General features: G+C 53.8%; 1 protein-coding gene across 50 annotated transcripts in view; it reads left to right on the top strand.

The window, feature by feature from the left end:
* Positions 1-23,446, top strand: part of CELF4 (CUGBP Elav-like family member 4) — a gene marked incomplete at both ends in the record, with an annotated part of 282,891 nt that overhangs the window by 57,280 nt on the left and 202,165 nt on the right. For all 50 annotated transcript variants that reach the window (XM_084252939.1, XM_084252968.1, XM_084252938.1 and 47 more), the window contains one exon: positions 18,450-18,532. In XM_084252939.1, coding sequence (XP_084109065.1) covers positions 18,450-18,532 — 83 coding nt within the window. The remainder of the gene's footprint in view (positions 1-18,449; positions 18,533-23,446) is intronic.

Raw genomic sequence — 23,446 nt, 5'->3', positions numbered from 1 at the left:
ATTCCTTTTCATCTTTCAAATGGAAGCAAGGGGTCCCAGAAAGTGGGGAGTAAATGTGGTGGCCGAGGAGAGGGAACTTAGGAGGCAGAACAGGGCCCCAGGAGGAAGCAAACATTTCCAGGTTAGAAGGGCCTTAAGACAGCAGGCACGGGTGTGTGTCCCCATTCCCAGGTAGGCGCCTCGTTCATGCGCCACTGTGCTGGGGTGCAGTGGGTGTCTGTTGGGGCTGGAAAGTCTGCGTGGGGAAGAGGAAGCGGCTTCCTGGCTCCAGCTTCAATTCAATGAGGTCACCAGGCCCCTATGCCTTTGTGGGATGGCACGAGAAGAGGGTGTAGATGTGTTGGGAAGTCCCCCCCCACCATCTCCACCCCAGACTCGTGAGAGTCTGGTCCTGGCTGCAGGCCCTGTGGAAAGGCAGGGCTGGAGGACGCCGGGCCTGGGAGAGCGCCTTGAGAAGGACCTTCCAGGTGCTCCATCCGCGAGCCTGACCTCAGGGAGCTGGTCAGTCTGTCCGCAGCTCCCCAAGCAGTGGGTTTTTTTGGTTGGCTGTGTTTTCCCAAACAAGCTTATACAATTAGTTTCTTCTTGTTTCCTAAATTATTTTTGCCACTGCTAATTATTTCACACTCCATATACAAGAGTTATTGGGGTGGGTAATGGGAAGCAAGGGATCGCTTCGCGGGAGCTTCGTGGGCTCCAAGACATGCAGGCAACTTTGATTTGTTTTTCTGCTCAGCTGCCCGCCTGAGAGAAGGAACCGAGAACAGGAAAGAACAGGGGGGCGGTGTTGGGGTGGGGAGGGGAGGAGGAGACACAAACTGAGGCTTGAATGGTGCAGCCTGCCCACAGCCCAGGAGGGGGCCCCAAGGGTACCAGCCTTCTGTGCCCTAGAAAGGACCTGTCGCAGGTAGTGCAGGGAGGACACCTTGTTCAGTGGCCTCATGAAAGGAGCATCTGTGGGGCCTGGCACTGCACTGGGAGCTTCCTGCAATCTGGAAAATGGAGCACAGAGAGCTTAAGACACTTGCCTGAGTTCACACAGCCAAGAAGTGGTAGACCCCAAGCAGGAACCCAGTTCCTCGGGACACCAAAGCTCTCTGCTTCCCTGCTCACCACTGGGGCGTTCTTTGTCCCTAGGGATGCTCTCTGGGGTATTCCCCTGGGAGGAAAGTGCTTACCTCAACTCTCCCCCAAGTCTCCCCAACTGGCCCTGAGCCCACCATAGTCTTGGTCCCCAAAACCCACTGCGCTTCAACTCCAGGCAGGACAGATGTGCCCACTGCCACACCCACCTTGGGCAGCCCCCTTGACAGGTCCTCCCTTTCAGCTTAACTCTCCTGAAGGGAGGTTAGAATTTTTCTTTAAAAAATAAGGAGAAATCCAAGTGGAGAAGCAAAACTAGGCACTGTAAGAGCTGTTGAAAGAGTGTGTGGAGCCCAGACAGCTTCCCTGACGGAAGGCCGAACTGCCTGCGGGGTCTCAGCCGGGTGAAGGGACGCAGAATAAGCGAGTGAGGGGAACACGGCACAGGCTATGTGAGGGTCCCACTTCCTGCCATGGTATTTGGTCCCTCCTTTCCCTGACCACAGACCCCCAAGACCCTCCTTCTCCTCACCAGGCTCAGCCTGGATGTTGCTTGGCTACCTGAAGACCAGGTGCTCATTGGGCCCTGAGGTGGGGGTGACCACTTCGCTCACCCTCAAGTTGTCTGCAGCTCGGGACTGCCTTGGTGAGGAAGCCGCCCACGCCAGTTAAATGCTAGGAGGCAGGACTCATGCAGCAGACTCTCAGCGGTATCTGCAGTTCCCGGCAACACTCTGGTCTTGCCTCTCAGGCCTCCAAAGCTTCACACACATGCACACACCACACACACACACGCCACTGGTCCAGATGAGAAAATGTGGGCACAGTGCTTAAGGACATCCTGTGGGAAGTTCACCATCTTGCCAGTGAGGGCTAGTGCAGTGGGCCCTGCGGCCTGGGGGATGCCAATGCCACATAGTCAAACACCTGCCTGTAAAATTGAACTCCCCCCAAACTTAACTACAATCACCCCTTGGCATCTGAGGGGGATTGGTTTCAGTGCCCATCCCCATACCCTTATAGTAGGCCCTCCTTATCTGCGCGTTCCATATCCATGGATTCAATGAGCCAGTATCCTCGCTTGGTTGAATCTGAGAATGTGGATCCCTCAAATAAAAATAATGCCAGTATAATTGGACCTGGACAGTTCAGACCTGTTCTGTTCAGAGTCCACTGAGCTATCCATTTACTAGGAGCTGGCACTGAACCAGGGTGCCTTACTATAGCTGGGCACTGTTCTAGCACCTGGCTTGAATGTCCTCATTTAATCAGCAGCCCAATGAGGTAAGTGGCATTGGTCTCCCATTTCACAGGAGAGGGAAGAGAAGGAGAAAATGGCTAAGAAGGCTGCTCTGAATCACATGGCTAAAAGATGAGAGGCTCTAGTAGTGTTGCACCCCACTCTTATCCACCCCCACACCACGTGAATGGCTGCGGCTGCACAGACCAGCTCACCCAGGTCCGTTCTTTTTCTTACAAATAAGGTCACGGACACCCAAAGAAGGAAGGTGGCTTGTCCGTGGGCACACACCCTTTTCTTGATTTCTCTTGTCAGAGAGAGCACCTCCTCTCTTCTCCCTCTGGGGCGCCTCTCCTCCCCATGTCCCTGGCAGCTACTCTCCTGGCTCTGATGGGAATTCTCTCTGAGTCTGGTGGCCTCTCAATGCAGAGAAGAGCTGAGCTCGAGCTTACTCATCAATCCTGGATGGGGGCGGGCAGTGACGGCGAGTCCATGGGACTCTGAGGGGACAAGTGACATTTAAGTAGCGCTCAGTCCTCCCTACTGCTGGCTACTTCGGAGCCCGCACCGCCCACTAAGGGAGTTAGGGCAGGAATGATGGCTCCATTTGATAGAAGGAGAAACTGAGACTCAAGAGGTGAAGGGACTTGCCAAGGCTTTGTGCAGATCTGTGCAGTAATTAGCGATGGCAGAAGTGGTCTTAGACACCTTGGAGCCACTCTGGGGGGGTGCCCCACCCGGGAGCATGAGCCTGGAAAACAGATGACTTGTGCTCTGGGGCCCTGGTATGGAGCATCCTGGGCTCACGGCTGGTACAGGATACTGGGGCCTCTGCCAAGGGAGGGAGCTGCTCTTTTGCCCCGGGCAAGGTTGGAACAGCACGTTATGACCCCAGCAGGCTCCGAGGGCCACTCTGGCCTCCTTGGCTGAAGTACTGGCTCTGGCAAACAGTGGGGGACACAGGAGCCCTCTGGGCCTGCCCTGGACTTTAAGAAACCCTGTGGGGTTTCTCCCATTTGGGGAGCAAGGGCTCTAGAATGCCTAGTCCTGGGCCGACCTTTGAAGCAGAAGGTGAATGTGAAGCTGGCACTGTCTCCAATACCATCCCTGGGGAGGCTAGCAGGGAGAAGGCAAGCGTCTGGCCTTGTACTTAAATCCCAGCCCTGCCTCTTCAGAGTCAACGGCCACAAACATCCTGCCCGGCCTCTCTGAGCTCAGGCTTGTCTTCAGCAAAATGGAGGGGAGCACACCTACCACGCAGGGGTGCAAGGACCCACCCCCTGGCACCTGAACCTACCAGGCTCCCCTTCAGTTCTGCCCTTCCTTGAACCACTGGTGTGTACACTCCAAGAGACGGGGGCCGTGCAGCCCCCCATGCTGGGTACCTAGCACAGACCGCTGGGTCCAGAATTGATGCCACCTAAAAGGGGCAGGGAGGCGTGGCCTGGCCGAGATGGGGCATTCCCCAGGCGCTTGCTGATAAAGGGGAACTTGACAGGCAGAAAGTCAGGCCCTTTCTCAGGAAGGAATGACCCAGAGATCAAGGCTGGGCCAATCTGCAGGCGCCTGCGGGGTGAGCTGGGTTGGTGCGGGAGGGAGAGGTAAGGGGCTGCCTTAGCCACCCCCGCAGCACCCAGCCATGCAATAGGGGCTGCCAGACTTCAAAGAGCCACGAGCAGGTACTGGCCTTACAGATGGCATGAGCCCTAATCCCGGGCTGCGGCAGTGTCTTCTGAGACACCCTGTGTCACCTTCCCGGAGAGCGTTGATTACACCCTTTCTGCAAATCAAGAACAGAAGGAAGAAAAGAAGCCAAGCCCTTTCCTCCTCCCCCTCCCTCCCTCCCACTCTCCCCACGTCCCCCACCTCCTCCCACCTCCGCCAGCTCCTGCTCTCTGTTGCTAAGTAGATGGTAGGTTTATTTGCGGCTGTCGGTTCCCAGTAGAAAAATTTCATCTTGGAGAGCGGCCTGGATGGAAATGGCTTCAGCACCGATTTCATGGAGAAGGTCTGTGCAGTAATTAGCGTTCATGAGGGAGGAATTGGACTGGCAGGCGCCCAAGAAAACTACTCCCCAAAAGTTAGCTTGAGTCCAGAGGGCTACATCAAATCCAATTCCAGAGTGTGCGTCGCCATCGCTATATATAGACCCGCAGACGAAAACAGGCAGCGCAGCGGCTAGAGGTTCATGGGGGGACTGGTGGTGGGAGGGGAGGCAGCCTGACACCAGGGCTGAGGCAGAACCTCCCCGGCTACGGCTGCCCACGAGCCCCGAGTGTCTCCTTCTCTTCGTGCCCTGGCTTGCCCTAGAACAGGCACTTGGTGGGGAGGGAAGGAGGGAGAGGAAGGAAAGGAAGGCTGGGCTAGGTGCTGCTGGCCAGCTCGGAAGTGCATTTCTAAGGAGTGTGGCACCAAGGAATAGGAGTGCAAGGCCCCCATCCTGCCCCTGTGGGAGGACCCCCACCAAGAACACGCTCACTCCAACCAGCAATGACCAGCCCGCTTCTTCCTCCATCCCTCTGTCAAAGGCCAGGGTGCTCCCTGACTCCAGAAGGGCCTCCTGCTCACCCATCCTGCCCTGGCTTTCCTAGGTCTCCAAGTCAGAAGGCTGGTCACGGGGCCACATGCCATCTGGCGAGGTTTCCTCCTTGTCCCTCTGTCCCCAGCCCCTGCCCATACATGCACATCCATACACATGCCACCCCCCCCCACAAATATACACACACAAGGCGTGGTCAGGCAGCTGCCTTCCCCTCTCATCCGGGTACCCCTAGACACTTAGTGAAAGAAGTGAGGACAGCGAGACTCAAGGGCTGGCCAGAGGCAGGGGGATTGACCTTATCCCGCCTTGGCCTTCAGCACAAGTAGAGGCAGGATTAAAATGCATAATTCTGAATCTTTCTTCCCATTTTTATTCTCCAGAACGTTTCCAGCACCAATTTGCTGCTCAGGTAAAGATTTTACACACTAGGAAGCAGGGGTCCCCAGAAGACCAGAGTCTTGCCAAAAGCCATCCAAGTTGCTGCTTCCAGCCCAGAATCTTTTCACAATTTCAAAGAGGGGAGGGATCTCCCTGGTTCACACCCCTGCCACTCCACCTTCTGTTTAATTCAGTCTGGGAAGTGTCCCTCTCAGCTCACCTGGGCTCTCAGTCATAGCCCACATTTCTGGAAGCCCTGGCGATGTAGGAGGTCAGCCCCGCTTCACAAGATATATAAAGCCAGAGGTGGGCTTTTTTTGTCAGCTGCAGCTGTGGGCCCAGCTGCCTGGCAGTGGGATGCCAGGAAGAAGGGCCTGCACTTAGACCTTCTATATACCCCATCTTTCCCTTCTGACCACAGGGCATGGTCAGCTCAGCCAAGACAAAGCAAAAGTCTAGAGGAAATTTCTAGAAAGCCAAAAAAAGGGTAAAACCCAAAGATACAAAGACCAAGGCATGCCAGCTACAGAGTCAGACCCATCGTGGAGTGACGAGATCAGGTCTTGGGTTGGCTCTATCTGCCCAACTCCCTGAGGCTTGACCTGGGTCCCTCACAAAATCCCCTCCTAGTCTACTCCTTCTTACCCTCAGACCATCTTGAGGGCTGTGAGGACAGAGGACAGAGCCACACATGCCTCCAGGACACATGAACACCTCAGCCCTGCGCCTCCCTCTCCCAGCCCTCCCAGGCAGGACACTGGATAGACTCGGTCCCTGCCTGTTCCTCTTCCCTTCCACTTGGGCCAAAGCCCTGGAGACACACCATGTGTTGACTCAGTCTGCATCCTACAAATCTCCGCGGGCCTTCATGCTCACCACCCCAACGACGGCTGCCTCTCTCCTCTCGCTGCTCTGGGCTCACCAGTCTTTCACAGACTGGCTCTCCTCACTCAGCCCAGGAGCCTGGGCAGCACGACAGAGCTCCAGTTCACTTACCAGCTGACCAGCTGCTTGCTGGGACGATCACTTCCCCTTCACCCACAGATGAACCTCTACCCTTCACTGTAAAAGGCCTGATACACTTCCTGAACCCTCACTGTCCCCACGCATTCTTTCATGGATGAATATAGGCTAACACCTTATACCAGGACTGCATGGACCCTGGTGATACAGACTCATGGCAGAGACAGCAAACCCATTTCACAGAGAAGGAAATTGCTGTCCAGAAATTGGTGACTTGCTGGAGACTGTGGTTTAGCCAGAAAGGGCTGGCCAGGAGGGCTCCAGCTAGCATTCCAATGCCAAACTGGTATCTCTCACTCACCCTGTGCTTCCTGTCACCACATCCTGGTATGCCAGGAGCAGGGCACACCAGGGTGCAGGGCAGGGGGCCAGCCTGCCATCTTGGAGCTCAGCAGGTCCTACCCAGAAGCCCACAGGGCATGGATGAGAGTGCTCGGTCCACATGCCTCCTCGCGCCACAGAAGAAACTGTATCTCGCTGTACCCACCCTTCACTCCAGTTGCCCATCACAGCACTGCTGGGCCCTGCACACTCTTGCATGAGACACCCCCAACTTCCCTCTCCCCAGTCCACATTCTCAGGTTAGACACTCTCACAAAGGAAATGGTTGACACTGAGGCACCACTTTGGGGAAGCATGAAGGGTGCCAGCTCATTACCAAAACACCAGGTAAACAAAACAGGCTGGCATCTTAGATTCTCAATGCAAACCACCAGTTGCTGACATTACCCTCTCCCCCGTGTGCTGGCCCTCGCGAGGGCAAGAAATAGAAAGGGTCCCTCTGTGTGTGTGTATGCACTGGGCGTGGGTTATAAGCAAGTCAAATGCGCAGGTCCCAGGCAAGGGAAGCAGACAACACTAGGCAGTAGAAATGCCAAAGCCATTTTTCACACTGTAGGGGATCTTTTGCATCGCAGTGGCTGCTACTGATGATGGCAGCAAGAGTTTTACCCTCCCCACCCCCCATTAATTGTATGCCAGACATTCTGCTGGTCCCTGGCAACTCAAACGCCAGCTGTGCCTTAGACATGGCCACAGCCACAAGACCTTGGAAAGTGTTTCCTCTTCAAGGGCCTCAGTTTTCTCACCTGTGAAATGGAAACCATAACAGTACTGTTTTATAGAGTTATTATATTCAATAAGTTCAATATATGTAAAGCACTTGAAACAATGTCCAGCATATGACCAAGTATCAGTACATGTTTGCTGTTATATTGTGTGCCCCCCATGAGCCCTGCACAGCCCTCAGTTTGCTAGATGTGCTTGCCACACACACATCACCTGGCCTCGCAAGTATATTTACCTAGGGACTTCTTTAAAGCAGGGGGTATCTTTTTCATCTTCTTGTAAATTGTGGACTATCAACAAATGGTCATGAAATGAATGAAAGAAGCATCTGGCATTCCCCCCACAAATGAAAGTGTCCCCACACCATTGGTGAGTATTATGTATCAATCAATGGATTAATTAGTTCATTCTTCTTCCTTAGTGGACTCTGAGGGCATGTGAGTGAGTCTTGGGCAGAGAACAAATCAAGCTGAATGTCCGCCTCTGCCCACCCCCCATAGGTCACCCTCCCCATTTGCCAACTGCCTCTTGCCCAACTTGGGTGCTCCCTGTCCCCTGGAGGTCAGTAATGAATGACTCTGGCCCTCCCCAGAATCAGGGCCAGTTGACTCAAAAGCAAAATTCAGAGCCCCCGCCCTTTCAACATGTGAATGAGACCTCTGTGGTGCCTGCAGGTTGAGGGATTAACTCACTATGGCCGGCTTCCCAGCTACATTTGCTGACTACTTCTTGCCACAGCCCTCAGGTTAAATATTGCTAAATGCCTGTGATTGAACCTATCTTATTGATGTTGGGTGAAGCCCAGAGACCAGCCAGAAGAGTGGCTTAAGTGGCCGAGAGCACGAAGGAAAGACACCCTCCACCGAGAGCTGGGCCGTGGCCTGCCAGGACTGTGTGAGATTGTTTTTCTGCTTTTAAAAAGAAAATCACATTTTCCAAACATTGATCGTGTAATATGGGACTCCTGGCTATTGGTCTTTTCAAAATAGCCTGTCTTGGATGCTGAGGTTGGAATTTCTTGGTTGGTGTGCTTCTATTTTTTTGTGTGCTTTAAGTGAATTAGAGCCTGTTAGGAAGGAGCCAGAGAAGAGAGGCAAGATTAATTCACCTCACCGGGCAGGTCCTGTGTGCTCGTGTGCAATCAAAGGGAGACACTGGAACTTGCAAAGGTCCATTGGAAAGAAAATCAGTGAGGGCTTGGAGGCTGCGAATGGGCTTGACAGGTGGATCTGGCAGAGGACCCAGGAGTAAGGAAGGACTGGGAGCAGGGTGAAGGGTAGACATGAGCAGAGGTGGCCACTGCCTGTGGGAAAAGGTCTCTGAGATGGAGGGACAAAGGGACCGATCACGCCCTGCCTTTGGGCGGGATCGCCTCACCTTTCATGGGAGAAAGGGGTCAGAGTGCCCTTGCTCCACAGGACATCGTAAGGGTAGAAACAAGATAGGGTATTTTCAAGATCGTAAGGGTAGTTTCAAGATGAGGGTCTGGGCTGGGGGCTTCAGGAGCTTGCCAAGGTGGGATTCCCCCACGCTTCCCTCTCCATGGGAAGGAAGGGCTTCCTTTCAGGGAAGATGGCGCACCCTCACTTTAGACATTGCGATCAGGATGGAGTGCTCCAGCAAGGGGAATGCTATGCAACTCAACAAGTGTTTACTGAGCTCCCTCTGTGGCATAAAACCGCATGTGACCCAGGAAATGAGGGGCCCAGTGGGGGCCCAGATCCTGCACCGTGTCATTTCCATACACTGAGCAACTCAGCATGTCAGGCCGGGGGTCAGCAGCGTGGCCGGACTCAGCCAGTTCTGAGCAGATAGACGAAGAGGGAGTGACAGTGGCAGGCAGGCGTGGAATGGGCAAGGCGGAGGTCAGAAGCTGTCCCTGACAAGATGGAAGAGGTGGTTTTCCTCCCAGGCCAGTTGAGAGGAGCATAGCCTGCCTGTTGCCCTTCTCCTGCATTAGCTCTGTGCTCAGCCTTGCCAAGCAGGTTGCCGAGAACCCTCCACCCTGGCGCTCAGGGAGCCAGGGGTCCCTTCCCACTGAGCCAGACCTGACTTCCTGCAGGTTCACCCTGTCCTGAGAAATTCAGAACAGGGATCTCTAAACCCTGTCCCCCACAGGTTAATTAGAAGGGAACACAGTTTCTCTAGCACATGTCCTGGTGTTTGTATGAGTTGCAAATGCTCCACAAATTTAAAATCCAACCTGGAGTCACATAGAGCCCCATGTAGAGGAGCCCACAGCTTGACATCGATATTGAAGAAAGTACCACAGGGGTAGTGGAGGGCCAGACTCATGAGACCCAGTGAGGCCCTGGAGACCTCAGCTGACTCTGTTGAGGCCCTTGGAGGAAGAGAACAAGGTCATCCCTGCACCCTGAACCAGATGTAGGCCAGATGCAACATCCCCCAGCGCCCCAGGCTATCCCTCTGGAGGGCTGTCACTTTCACTGCCTCGAGACACCATCTCGGGCCACTGGAGGCAGGACAGGAGCTGAGTGGGACACCTGGGTCTCTGCTCCACCATGGAGGCAGATCACACAGGCTCTCCCCATGTCAGATGCTGATCCATCCCCCGCCTGCTCGGAGGTGTAAGAATGATAAGCGCATGGGCGTGACCACACTTTGGCAAGTAAAAGCCCTTTGCAGCAATGACAGGAGAGCTTTGTGCTGTCACGGCACCAGCGGGAGCTGCCAGCTCAGAGAAGGGGCATGGGGCAGCCCCTCAGCTGTGGGAACAAAAGCCAGCAAATGTGTCAGCACGGCAGGTTTTACTTCTCCCGTGGGCCGGGCCTTCGAAGGCTGACACTGTCCTTGGGCCCGGCCCCAGCGCCTGAGCCTCGTGGGCCCATCTGCCCCAGCCACAGAGCGACTGAGACTGCTTTGCTGAGAAAAGGGAGAGGCCATCAATATGTCATGTCCACTTTTTGTCCTTTTTCACAGTGCTGTAAAGATGTTGCAGCCGACACCAGATATGTAATTCTCCAGCGTCGAGGGTGTAAACAAGGGCAACTGGCAGGGAGAGACACTTGGCAAAGGCTTACCTTCTGGCTCATTCAGTCCCACAGCTAAACTTCCTGGGCCCTGCCCCTTGCCCAGCAGGAAAAGAAAGAAAAGCTTGGTCTACTCCCTGTGGGGGGGAGGCCCCAGTCTGGGTCTGGGGGCGATCAGACCCCACAGCTCCATGCCATCTCTGTCTTGTGGCCTCAGAAGGCAGCGGGGCTGTGAGGAGGACCAGACACACTCAGCATCATGGGGAGTCAGATTCACTTCTCATGATGCAACTGAGTGTGACTCTGTCCAAACCTTGCAAGAGACTTGCTCTGCTCTGGAGTTTCTGGTTTAAAGAGAGTTGACAAAGCCAGCTGGAGGGTGGGGCTTCAGTACTGGGGGGCCCTGAAGGAGGAGCAGGCCAGCACCATCCACCTCCTCCTCCTGCTGGCAGCTGCCCCCCACCAAACACACACACACACACACACACACATACACACACTTGCATGACCACACTACCCCTCCCCACCACCAGGCCTCCTCCTGCCACCACCAGGGGCCCAGCCGGTGGGGGGACTTCCCCAGCCCCCTGCACACCCGCTGCAGTTATTCCCTCTCTCTGGCCTTCCAGCGCGCTGCACCCAGAGCAGAGAGTAGGCAGCAACCATTGCATTCCAGGTCATCTGTCACAGGAGAGAGGGAGGTCCTGCTGTTAGCAACCCCTGTAGGAAAATATTTCCACATGGGCCAACACACATAAATTCAAGTAGACAAAGATGTGTGTTCCAAATGTCAAATGAGAAGGGCCATCGCTGTGGGCTTCTGTAGGCGCCTGTAGACAGGAAAGGCTTCCCGGAGCAGGGGAGACTCAGTCACTCCGAGAAGGACACGTGGGTTCGAAAGGAGAGGGACATGGGGCAGGCGGCCCGGAAGGGGTGCCGTGCTGAGGCTTGGGTTTGCTCCATGGAGGTAGGGACAGGAGAAAGTTGGGGGGCGAGCACTGCCTCTCGGAGAGCACAGAGGGATTGTCAGAGGACCCCCAGAAAGCACTCCGCGGGAGAAGGGGAGACGGGGAAAGTCCGGGTGGAAAGGACTAGGGAGACTAGCAGGGGAAAGAGGCGCCTTTCCTGGGCTCCAGGAAAGGGGAGCAGAGACAGAGCAGAGCCCCGAGGGATTCCTTCTCCTGCCTGCTGAGTCCCAAGGACCCTGTCTCAAGCAGCTCAGGGATTAGGTGGGGAGAAGAGGCTCACGCTTGCGGCAGGCCACATGCAGTGGTCAAGCACACACCCGTGTAGGATTCCACGGAACATTCGGCGTCACAGCTGAGGGAGGTACTTAGGGCTTCACTGCAGAGCAGGACTCGAGATGTGGGTCTCAAAGGAAGGGCAGACCCCGGGCAGGCACAGGAGTAGAAGGACATTCCCAGAGGAAGAGTGTGCAAGTGGAGACGCTGTCTCTCCCACACATGGGAAGGGGCCTTCTGCTCCGGAAGGGACCGGGAGGCCCGTCTAGTCCACCCCTGGGGGGCAAAGGCTGGATTGGAGGACACATGTGTTCTCAAAATACCAGTAACCTTCTTTCCAGGGAGGCTGGCGGATGTCCCCTGTCCACCCCCAAAGCCTGCCTGAATTTCTCTGCAGTGGAGCCCACATAAGCTCTAAACCCTGAAGGTGATTCTCAGGTGCAGCCTGGGGTAAAAAACCCTAAGGAATGAGCCTCTTAGAATGGAATCTCAGGTACCATGACAGGATGGAGATTTGGGGCAAAGAGGAGACCAAAAAGTGGGGACCCCCAAAGATCACCTGTGCACTAGGTCTGGCTTGCAGGTGGGTTTCCTGCTTCCTTCCCTTCCCCCACCCTACTCCCACACCCCAACACCCTCCCGCTTCCTCTGGGCCAGCCAAGGGCAGGGCCTAAAGGATCTAATGTTTTATTAAAGTCCAGATCTTCCTATTCTGGGGCCACCTTCCTCTGGCTAATTCTGTAATTCAATTAGTAGGAAACCAAGGCCTGGCTGGGTTGGGAGGGGGGAGCGCATCAGGAGCCTTCCCTTCCGTGATAATTACACCCCAGGCTTCAGCCCTGTTCGGAGTTGGGCAGGAAATTGTACTTCCTTCACTTCACAATGACAAGGGCCTTTTATCCCCGCACACGGGGGCTTTGTAAATTACTGCCATCTCCGTGCAATTAATTCTGCTGCGCTGTGCTTCTCCCCCACGTGGGAGAGGGCACCCGCCCACCTTCTCTGGAATCAGCAGTGCCCCTCGCACCTACCTCGGCAGGCTGCCCTGCTGGAGAAGTGTCTGCCACCCGCCTACTACCAAGCCTGGCAACACCCACAGGGCCTGCCGCTCCCTGGGGGGTGCAACCTCTCCTGGCCACACCCTTGCCCTCCCCTCCTCTCCCTCCACAGTCCCCAGAGCTTACTGCTCTCTCTTCAGTGCCCCATCCTGAGTCTCCTTCCCACATCCTCCTCAGTACTCTCAGTCCCCAGCCTTCAGACACCTGAGCTCAGCCCTCCATTTGGAAGGCTCTGTCTCTGCTCTCAGTCTATTCAGAGACACAAGACCTGAAACTGATAAATAAGGAAATGTGCTTCCCCCGACCATGCCCATGTGCTCAGTGTGCCAGCAGGATAGCGGGCACAGAAGGGTGGGCGTGGGGCACCCAGCGAGCAGCCGTTGATGGCCGCACTGTGGGGTGACTTCTCTCCAAAGCTGACTTCTCTCTGCCGCCATTGCCAAAGTCCATTTCTGCTTCTCCCGGCTGCAGTTCTCGTCTGTTCAATGACATGATTTAGGAGCTGGTGGCCTGGAAAGCGGTGACCCCCAGGATGGGGGGCTCAGGGAGTGAGCTGTGCTGGGGAGAACGGGCGGAGGTGAGATGCAGAGGTGGGGGCTCGGGAGGAAGTCATACCCTTCCCAGAGATTCCCCCATCCTTCTGCAGTTCTCACCTCAGACCCTGGCACCAGTGCCACTGGCTGGTAGAGGCCAGGCGAATGAGGGGGTGGGGACAGGGAGCCTGTGAGTCCATCCTCCAGAGTAGGACCAACATTGCCTGGTGGAGAGAAACTGCTTCAGCTACTGAGATCAGAGGAAGCCCCTCGGCAAAGGCACAGCAGGACCCATCCTGGTATTTTCCCTCGGGATGAATTCGCCAGGAAGCTCACGCCCAGTGATCTCAGCCTAGCTCCTCAAGGCAGCCGTGGGTCCCGCATCCTGTCTGGCTCACCCATGTTCACCCACCTCCTTTTCATTCTATCCTTCTCTTCCAGGGAAGATATCTATTTTTCTTTAAAATTAATTATGCAAGTGACACGTGAACACATTCTGTGTCTAAAGACATCAAAAGGTTCGAGTTATTGGGACTATCCCACCCCCATGCTCCAGGTGTTCCATCTGCACAAATGAAAGGTGTGACCCCCTTCTGTCTGTCCTGTGGTATCAATGCAGCTGTGCGCGCCCGTGAGTCCACCTCCCGTATCATCTCCATAAGGTGTGTTAGTCCCCATTTGCGTTTCCCATCTGACAGTGTACACCTGGGACGCTTTCTTCTTTTTAACAGCTATAGATTATTCCATGGTTTAAAAATAAAGCCATCCTTGCACGGACGAACCTTTAGGTCGTTTTCAATATTTTGCTGTTGCACAGCCACTGTGGACCCCTGCTCGCTCCTCTGTGAGCATAACTCCAAGTGTTCTTGGGTAGTCCAACCTCGGCCAGAAGGCAGGGAGAGATTTCCATGACACCAGCCGTGTCCACAGCAAGGGAGCTCCTCCCTTCTCAGGTTTTCTTGGGTCCTTAGGTCCAGAGTGCAGGGCTGGCTTTCTTTCGCGCAGGCCTGTGTCACGGCAGCTGCTCCCCGAGAGAGCCCCATTCCCAACTGGATTATGAGTTAGCAAGGGGCCTCACCGTGTGTGCCTCTGGGGACACCTCAGCATGTTCTCGTCCTGGGAGAGTGGATTTGGCAGAACAGTGACTGCTGAGCTGAGGTCCCCTGCCTTACCCTTGCACCTTGACACCCCCTTCCCAACTCCTAGAGGGATAGGAAGTCAAAGCTAGTTTTTCTGGGTGGTGTTCTGTGTGCACCATCCCTTTCCCTCAACATTAGAAGCCAGCGAGGGTCCAATGGTTGAGGCTTGGGTGTCCTTTCACACCTGGCCCCCCCTGAGCCCTAGCTCACCCCCCTCTGCAGGCCACCATGCCCACCCTGGGACAGCAGCTCTGCTCCTGAAGCCATTCTCTCCCCACCAAGCTACTTTCTCCCGGGGCTCTGCCCGCAGCAAGGAAGCAGGCATGGTCCCTTCATAGATACAGGAGTGAGCGGTTAATAACTGCTTATCTGCATCTGCCGTTTTAAAGGTGCCTTAGTGAGAGAAGTCATCTCTCAGGCAGACTGGCTAAGTGATAGCTCGAGAAGTCCTGGGGGCAGGAGGGGTGAATTTGCCCAGTGGGCCCTGGGTAATGCTGCTCTTTCCTGGCAGAGGTGCAGAGGGACATAGGGGTGAACTCTGACCCCTGGCCTCCGGGCTCTGCTCCACAAGAGCAAATTTGTGTTTATGCCACACCCTGCCATGAGAGGGCGCAGCAAGGGGTGCTCATCCTCATTCACGAGTAGGTCTCCCACAAGCCTCTGAGGGGAATTGCTGTCTCAGTTTATAGATGAGGAAACTGGGGATCAGAGAAAGGAATGAAAAAATGGCTGCTAGCTGGAAAATGTGTCAACTGAGCACAGCTTCCTGCATGGAACTCCAGGGAAAGCACACCAGGAGGTGAGAGCAGAACACTGTTGGCACCTGGAGGGCAGGCTCCAGGGAGGCTTTGGAACAAGACCCCTCCTGCTGGGCACACCTGTCAGCTCTCCTGGGCAACCTTTGTCTCCCCACCTCTACTAAAGCCTAGTGTGCCCCATTGTCCTCGGGACCTTGATGGGCTCCCAGCACTGCTAAGCACCCCACCCCCAAAGTGGCCAAAGTGTTGGGGATAAAATGCTCTTGACAAAAACATATTGACCTCCTGCTCTTGATCTGGGCACTGAGAACCAAGCAGAGCCAGAACAAAACAAGGCCCTGACCTTGCTGAGAAGGGGATACAGCTATCCCCTGCTTTCCAAAAGTTCTCTGTTTTTAGGAGTGATTTACATGAGTCTCTGCTTTTGAAAATGGAAAGAAATTTGAAAAGGATTTCCTCTTTTATGACAAAAGGAGAAAATAAAAATCACTTTCAGCGTCTGTTTTGCAGCAGCCACCATGGAAGCAGAGTGCACCCCAGCAGAGAGAGGCCCCCCAAGCTCCAGGAACACTTTATACCAACTCTATATTTATTATATCATTCCTGCTTTTACTACATGCTAGTGTTGTTTGAGAGTTTATGTGTTGTTTGGTATAATTTGGTGGGTTATTTTTGGGAGTTATGGGAACACTCAAAGTTTCCGTATAAATTAATGGTAATTGCTTATTTTCTTTACACCATTTTAGCTTGAGAAGTTTCATAGAACACTACTTTTGGATATGGGGGCAACCTGTATATACTATTAGTGACAGGGGTAAGGGGTGTCAAAGACAAGGGTAAACAGAGTATGTGTGTCGTGGGGAGGGATTCTGTGTTGAATGAGGGCAAGAGAGGCCTCTGAAGCAGTTGCAACCGAGCAGAGGCCTACAGGGAGTGAAGGAGCAAGGGGGTGGTTCTGTTCAGAGGGGCAACCAGTGCACAGATGCTAAGCAGGTGTGCCCAGGCAGGGCTGAAAGATAAGAAGGAAACCAGAGACTGAGCAAGCGGAAGAATGGAGAGAGCTGAAGTCAAGGAGCAGAGATGCTAGGGAGGTGACAACAGGGTTTGGGGAGGCCTCAAAGATTCTGGTTCACAATGGAGCTATGAAAACAAATGAAAACAAAAACTGTGGCTGAATTCCGAAAGCTGGACAAAAGCAACAGCTTCTTTTTCTTTTTCTTCTGGAATCCTTTCCTTGTTATCCTTATCCATGGAAACAACGTGGTCATTACCCCCCCTGCACCTCCTCCTTCTCCAAACCTGCCCCTGACCTTGTCCCGAACTGGCTTGCCTGTGTGTAGCAGACAGTGGCTGCCTCCCAAGGCCAGCGAGGGGACGGGAGGAAGGAGGCCCTGGGAGACGCAGGCAGCAGCACGAGGGACGACGTCACAGGGCCTCTGACCGCTATTCATTTCAGTCCCCAGGTGTCTCCATCAATAACCGTCTGCCATGACCAGAAGAGAAGAGGGGGAGGGCGGGGAGAAGGGGGGCTGGGGTCTGGACCAGAGGGATGAGATGGAATGGGAGAGGAGAGAGGCTCTTTGGCTTCTCCTAGCCTGAAGTAGGTGAAAGGTGGGCAAGGCAGAGGCGTCAGGGGAGCTGAGAGTCTCTGTCTCCCCAGTTTCTCGCCCTGCTTCCTTTTCCCCAAGTCTGTATTCCCCCTCACACATGTATTCCTTTCCATCTCTCTGAAGCTAGGAAGAAAAGAGAGGCAGGACCAATTTCTACAATGGAAGAGTAGAAAATGAGTTTGAATTGGATGGTGGGGGAGGCCAGCAGAGGATGCCGGGAGCACGATGTTCCCTGGGGAAACAAAAGCCCAGAGCAAGCCTGATGACAGGGTTGATGTAGGGACTAGATTGGCACCACCACCCTGCAGGCCTCATGAGAAGAGAAATTATGCCCCTTGACTGGGCGTAGAGCCTGGCACACAGGGAGCACTCAGTTATTGACAAGTAGCCATGAGAATGACCAAGTGGTCAACTATAGTCTGTCAATAAGGGAAATTGGCTTGAGATGGACTAGACCAGTCAAGGAGGGCTGCCTGGAGTAGGTGGAATTTGATCAGATTCTTGATGGATGGGACTGGCAGCTGTGAAAATAGGGAGAGAACACATACCAGGAGAGGGCATTGTAAGAGGGAAGGAGAGGGTGAGAATGCATGTGGTTGGGAGGGGCTCAGAGAAGATAGTGGGGTGTGGAACAAAGTACCAGCCTATAGGGGGCCTTCTCTGGCCCCACAGATGGCTTTGGAAAGTCTCAGGTCTGGTTCCCAGGGACTCAAATCTGCAGCTGACTCTCCCCATGTGCCAGGGTCTTACAAACCTCCCAAGCCATACCCAGCCATACTTGCAGGATTGGGAAAAGGCCCCTGACATGGGGAACATTAAAGGAACTCCCAGAAAGACACCCCATTCTCTTTGCCTTGTCACCACACCTGAAGTATCAGTGCTGAAAAGTCACACCTTGAGTCAGGCACATTGCTCTGTCAAATCCAGTCTTCCTGGTCAAGTCCTGTCAAAATCCCTCCAGGGGAGACCTGACTGGACGTAGGAGACCTTTGACTCAACCCCCTCAGTTCACACACAAGGAGAGTGAGGCAGGACAGGAAAGGGGATTTGCTGGGGTCACCCAGGGAATTAAGAGGCAAAGAGTAGCCAGTGCGGTCTGGAGCCGCACACTGGTGGGTGGCTCTGCCCAGGAGCCCTCTGAGTGGGGGGAGTGTGAAGGTATCACTGCAACAGTGATAACAAGAGCTGGGGCCGGGGACACATGGACAGCCCCATTGGTTTTGTTATGACAGCCAGGCTCGGGGTCTTGCTCGCAGATGGAGCCTTTATGAGGCAGGCTTAGGGGACCCCTGCTTCATCCCTTGGGGGAACAGCAGCTGTACTCCCAAGGGGCCAGAACAAGAACTCGCAGTCAAATGTGACTAGAGGCCCTGGGGTGAGGGGCAGAAGCTGGCCCTCCTGGGGGGTATTGGGCTGGAGCAGAAACACACTGAACAGCACCTAAGAGAAGGGGAGACTGAAACGCAGGAGGAGAGGGCGTGGGCAGGGTGCGCGCTGCATGAGGGCAGACGCCAGAAAGAGACCCGCCAGGAGAGGGGGCCTGAGGGGTGCCGGCTGGGGAGACTTCACCGAGGGAGCAAAACAGAAAAGCAACGGGAGGGACGCTCAGCGGACAGACAGAAAAACCCGCGAGGCAGGAAAGCTTGAGTAGAGATCACAGGAGACACAGAGAGGTGGGGAGAGGGACCAGCAGGGAGGGGCTGGAGACGGCAGGGCGGGCGGATGGGCGCGCTGGCAGGCCGGGGGCGCCCCACTGACCCCTCTCCGCCCTTGCTTCTCTCCCCAGGCTGCGCTTTCCTCACCTACTGCGAGCGTGAGTCAGCGCTGAAGGCCCAGAGCGCGCTGCACGAGCAGAAGACTCTGCCCGGGGTAAGTGGCGCCCGCCGGGGCGCGAGCCACGGACGTGCCGACAGGGGGCGACTGCGGGAGGACGGGCTGCGCCGCGGCGGGAGCTGGGGGTCGCCGGCCGGGGCGCGCGGTTCGCCTTCTCTCGGGAGCTCGCGCGCCGCCCCTTGCGCCCCGGATGGCGCGGGGCGCCGAGCCGGGGAGGGGGCTCGTGCTTGGGCTCATCGCGCAAAGCTCGCCCGGCTGGCAGCGCGCCCCGCCGTCCAGGCCCGACGGGATCCCGGGCGGGGTCCAACTTGGCTATGGCCACGAAGCTCGGGCGCGGCTCCTCCCCTGACCCTCCCCGGCGCCGCGGCGGCTCCGGTCCCTCCTCCGCGCTCTGCCCGCGCGGAGAAGCGGGGTGCTCTGGGACCCAGGAGCCCGGAGTCGCCGCCGTCCACCCTGCGGGGCAACCCGAACACCCGCCGGTCTGGATGTCTGACAAAGGCTGCTTCTGGGGCGGGCTTGGGGGGGAGGGGGCGTCTGCGCGCCCCGACTCGGCGCCACGAGTGAGATCACCCTGGTTTATTTAAGGAGCCAGCCCTAGTCTTTGATAAACTATCGCGCCTCAGCCCTGGTTTATAGCTTCTGTGCGGGGGAGAGGAGAATTATTTATGACCCCCCTAACTGGGTGTGATATCAGCCATGGCTATTATCGAGACTAGTTCATCACCATAAAATAAGAAGTGTTCCTCGGGTCAAGGGTCTGTGCGGTCTCTCCTGTGGGTTCAGAGAGATGGGGGGGGCGGGGGGGGCGAGATATACGGCTCTCGGAGTATCTAAAGATAAATGGAAGATGTGAGTGTTCGTGAGCATAATTTAAAGAATGTATACATACCTCGTGTTTACGCACACACAATGGGCACTGCAGGGAAGCACCGTGTTCTCTATGTATGCTCACCCATGTGTACACACGCATGTTTACATTCTTACCAGGCAAACCATATGTAAACACACGTTTCCATTCCTGCCCCGCAGTTGGGAAGGTTAACCAGGTAGAGGGAGAAAACGCGAGCCGGGCTGGAGCAGCCTTCCTTTGCGTCAGAGATCCTTCCTCACCCATTTAGGGGCGGGAAGGGCCTTCCTTCCATTAAGACAACCTTTGAATTGTATTTGAGTATTTGTGTTTGCAAAGCACGGGGCTGAGCCATCTTAATAACATACCCTCAAATGCAAATGTATGGAAATCGGCACGGCACAGGTTTTGTGTGGAGCCCAGTTCTGGCACAGTGGCCATTCCCCAGTTGGTTTTTTAGTGGCGCGGCTACATGCACATATATTATAGTAATTACTTTCTGGGTGCCCTCTGTAAGACAGCAGAAATATGCTCCACATCGCCCCATGTTATGTGTGAAGCAGAAAGCCATATTGTACGATAATCAAAGGTTTCTGAGAAAGGTTTGTGTTGATTAATAAAGTGTTTATGGTACTTTGTTTTGGGGGCGATTGTGATAGATATTTTAGAGTCACCCAAATGGAATAGCAAATACCACGTTTGTGATGGGAGGCCCTTCATCAGCTTGAGAGAGATTGCTGGGGAGTTTCATGATGGCTAAAAGCCTGGGAATTAGGTGGGGGAAATGGAAAGAAAAGGGGCAGAGGGAAGCTTAGGATTTTTGAAGGGGAAGAAGCCAGGGACTGAGAGAATTTCAGTATTTGAGTGTGAATTGTTCAGGATCTAACATTAACTTGTGGTTGTTTATTTTACATATAATAGAATAGCTAAATGATGGAGTGTATTAGTTCTTTAATAATTTATAGAAATACTTTGATGTTGCAGTAATTACATTAAAGGTCACATATCAAAGGTAATTTGGTTGAGCAGCTGTGATGGTTTCTCAGAAGCAATCAATACCACTGTCCGTAGTGCTGATTTCACCAAGGGGCCTGCCAGATTAAAGAAGGCTTATTACCAGGCAGAAAGGCCCTGGGGAAATCAGGAGCACATTGGAGCGACGCGCCAGCCCCCCCTTCCACCGATAATTAACACTGCTCCCCATAATCTGTGCTAATCCTTCATACTGGGAGATCCAGTGGCATTTTTCTGAAATCACGACAAGGCAAGTTTGGGAAAAGGACAAAAAGAAATGTGAATGTATGTTGGGAATAGGCGGGGCAAAGAGAGAGGCCAACAGTGGAGCTAAAATATAGCCTAGAGTTCCCTTGCAGTGCCTGGAACGCCATCCTTTCTTCAAAAGCCTCCTGGCGAGACTCATGGCCTCAAAGACCGCATCACACAATCCTCAGGGCAAGCATAGCCCACGACGGGGAGGGACAGGAAAAAGACAGGATTGTAGCTCAAACTTCCCAGGGTACATTGTCCCTGCCCAAACACACATGGAGACAGATGAAAAAAAAAATGGTCAGATAAAATTATGCTTTAAAGTGGAGTCATTTGGATTCCAGAAAACAGAACCGGTGTTATTACTGCTGGTTGCTTCTCTCCTTTGAGATCAGTGAAAGTGTGCCGCTAGCAAATGCAGGGACAGCACAAAGCAAAATGCTCTTACCCAACCAAATAATAGGAGCTCCCACCAGCTGAGACTGTGCTGGTCGGTGCCTGTTTGGTTGGGGGCCAGAGAGAGACCTCTACTTGTCTGGGGTGACCACACTAGGTGCCCCAGTGAGCACACTCTGTGTCTGACTAAAGAGAATGAAATTGAAAACAGAACCTAGAAAACTGGTAACCTCAGCAATTTAGGCACTTTTCCAGACTTCAAAATCCATTAAAATCAATCCATTAAAATCAGCCCAGCACTTTCTCACCGCGGAGAGAAAGAGGGGAGAAGATAGTGCAGCCAACCCATTCTGTTTCCCAGCAAGTTACAGAACTGACATCCTGTTGCCAGCAAGGAAAACAATCCCATTGTTGTCACCCATGCACACCCACACAACACCAACAGCAACAAAGACAGGACTAGTGGCGCTTCTCTTTCATGTACTTATTTGGGGACTGAGAAGGGAGGTGACATTTTTCCTGAGAGAATTATAAGGTCAGAAACCAGAGCACAGTGTCTGTTTTTACAAATCAGAGGTCAGTGTCTCGGGAAACCAGCCTAACCAAAGGCCCTTGGATGGCTGATGGAGTCATCCCGGACCAATGTCACAAATGGATTATTATTTTTGAGTTTGGCATGATTTTAATAGAATGGGATTACTAAACCATGAAGCCTCATCAGGGTTCTTTTGAGCAGTGTCTTCTGCCAGCATCTAGGCAGAGTAATTTCATTTTTCTAAATTCTCCATCTCTGTCTCTCCCTTGCACTCTTGATCTCACTCTCAGCCCCCTGCCTCTTTCCAACCCACCCCCCTATTCCAAAAGGTTGTCACACTATTAATAAGGCATAGTCAACACACAGCAGTTTTTCAGTCCTTCAACAAGTATTTCTTGACGATGTCTGTGCACAGTGCTAAGAGTCCTGGCAGACAGAGATAAGAAAAGTGCTTCTCCCTCTTGGAGTTGTCCAGCCATGTGGAGGACAGAAGTTCACACACACACACACACACACACACACACACACACACACATCATCCTCATCATCATCATCAATGATGCAATGTAGTATGTTATTATAAAATGGGTAGCATGGGTAATTGCTCAATAATAACAGTGAATACTTATTAAGTGCTTACTATCTGACAGGCATGTTACCTCCATTATCTCATTTTATCTTCACAAAAACCCGATGGGGAGGAGAGTTGATCATCCTACCCACAGGAGGAGAACCACATTCAGAGAGATTAAACAATTCACCCAAGGTCACACACTTTATAAATGACCAGGTAATGACAGCACTGGACCTGCTACCAGCACCCAGGACATGCACCTCTCTTCTCTAGCACCACCAGTTGCTTTAGGAGTTTGGAAAGGGGACCCAGATGACTCTGGGGTACAGGAGTTAATCAAAGGTTTTGCTCAGGATATGGGCAGGGTGGGATAGGGTTGGGGATAAGACAGTCCTGTCAAATGGGAGCACTAGGCTGGGAACCACCTTAAAGAGAAGGTACATGAGGGGTGAGGGCTGTGATCTGGGCAGGAGAAGCCCACTCTGGCGCCCACATATGCATAGGAGGCCTCTTAGAAGATTTCTTCTCCTTCAAATAGGTCCCTGATACTCAGTCTCAGCTCCTTCACCTTTGGGGCTTTGCAGGGAATTGTCTTCCAGTAAAAGTCCATCTGCTTGCAAGGTTAGGGATGTAGAATCTCAGGGGAGAGTCTTCAATGAGAGAAAACAGGTGGCATGACCGGCACTGGCCAGCACTCTGCTTCCTGGCAGCACAAAGGGCTCCTCAGCAGGACTGGCGAAGGTAGAGAGCTGGGTCCAGTTAGCAGAAGACCTGGAAGCTGTGAGAAGAGGGAATGGCCTGGGCGAGGGGCAGAGAGGGAGCTGGCAGGGGGGAGGGGAGGAGTAGGAGCTGTATCTGCTTGGTAAACATTAAAGTTCCAATTCACTAGTTAAAGATTGGCTTTTGTGCCCTCACTCCACCAACTGAGAATACAAAGCAAACCAACACGCTCCTCTCTGGCTGCCTCCCCCAGCCGCTCCGTTCAGCCTGGTAGACGTGCAACATCGCGGCCATCATGCTGCCCAGCTCAGGCCCCCGGAACTCAGGATGGGTCATTTCCATGGAAATTCAATGTGACTTTCCTTGAGTTTACCAGGAAAGACATTACAGTAGAAAAAGAACTCACTGGATTTGTAGCAGGACGCTCTCAGGATGTCTCTTCCGTCTCTTCTCCCCTGCCCGCTCGCTTTTCCCCTAGCCTCATTTTCTCTCCATTTCTTTCTCTTTTTCTTTCTTTTCCCTTCATGCTTGTTTCCTCCCTTCTAGCCATTTTCCTCTCCCTCTTGTCCCTTCTCACTTTCACACCGTTTTCTTTCATCCTTCTCTCGCGCT

Source organism: Talpa europaea (genome assembly GCF_964194135.1).
Source record: "Talpa europaea genome assembly, chromosome: 13".
Lineage (NCBI taxonomy): Eukaryota > Metazoa > Chordata > Mammalia > Eulipotyphla > Talpidae > Talpa > Talpa europaea.
The sequence above is the reverse complement of the archived record's forward strand: the minus strand, read 5'-3'. Positions and strand labels throughout refer to the sequence as shown.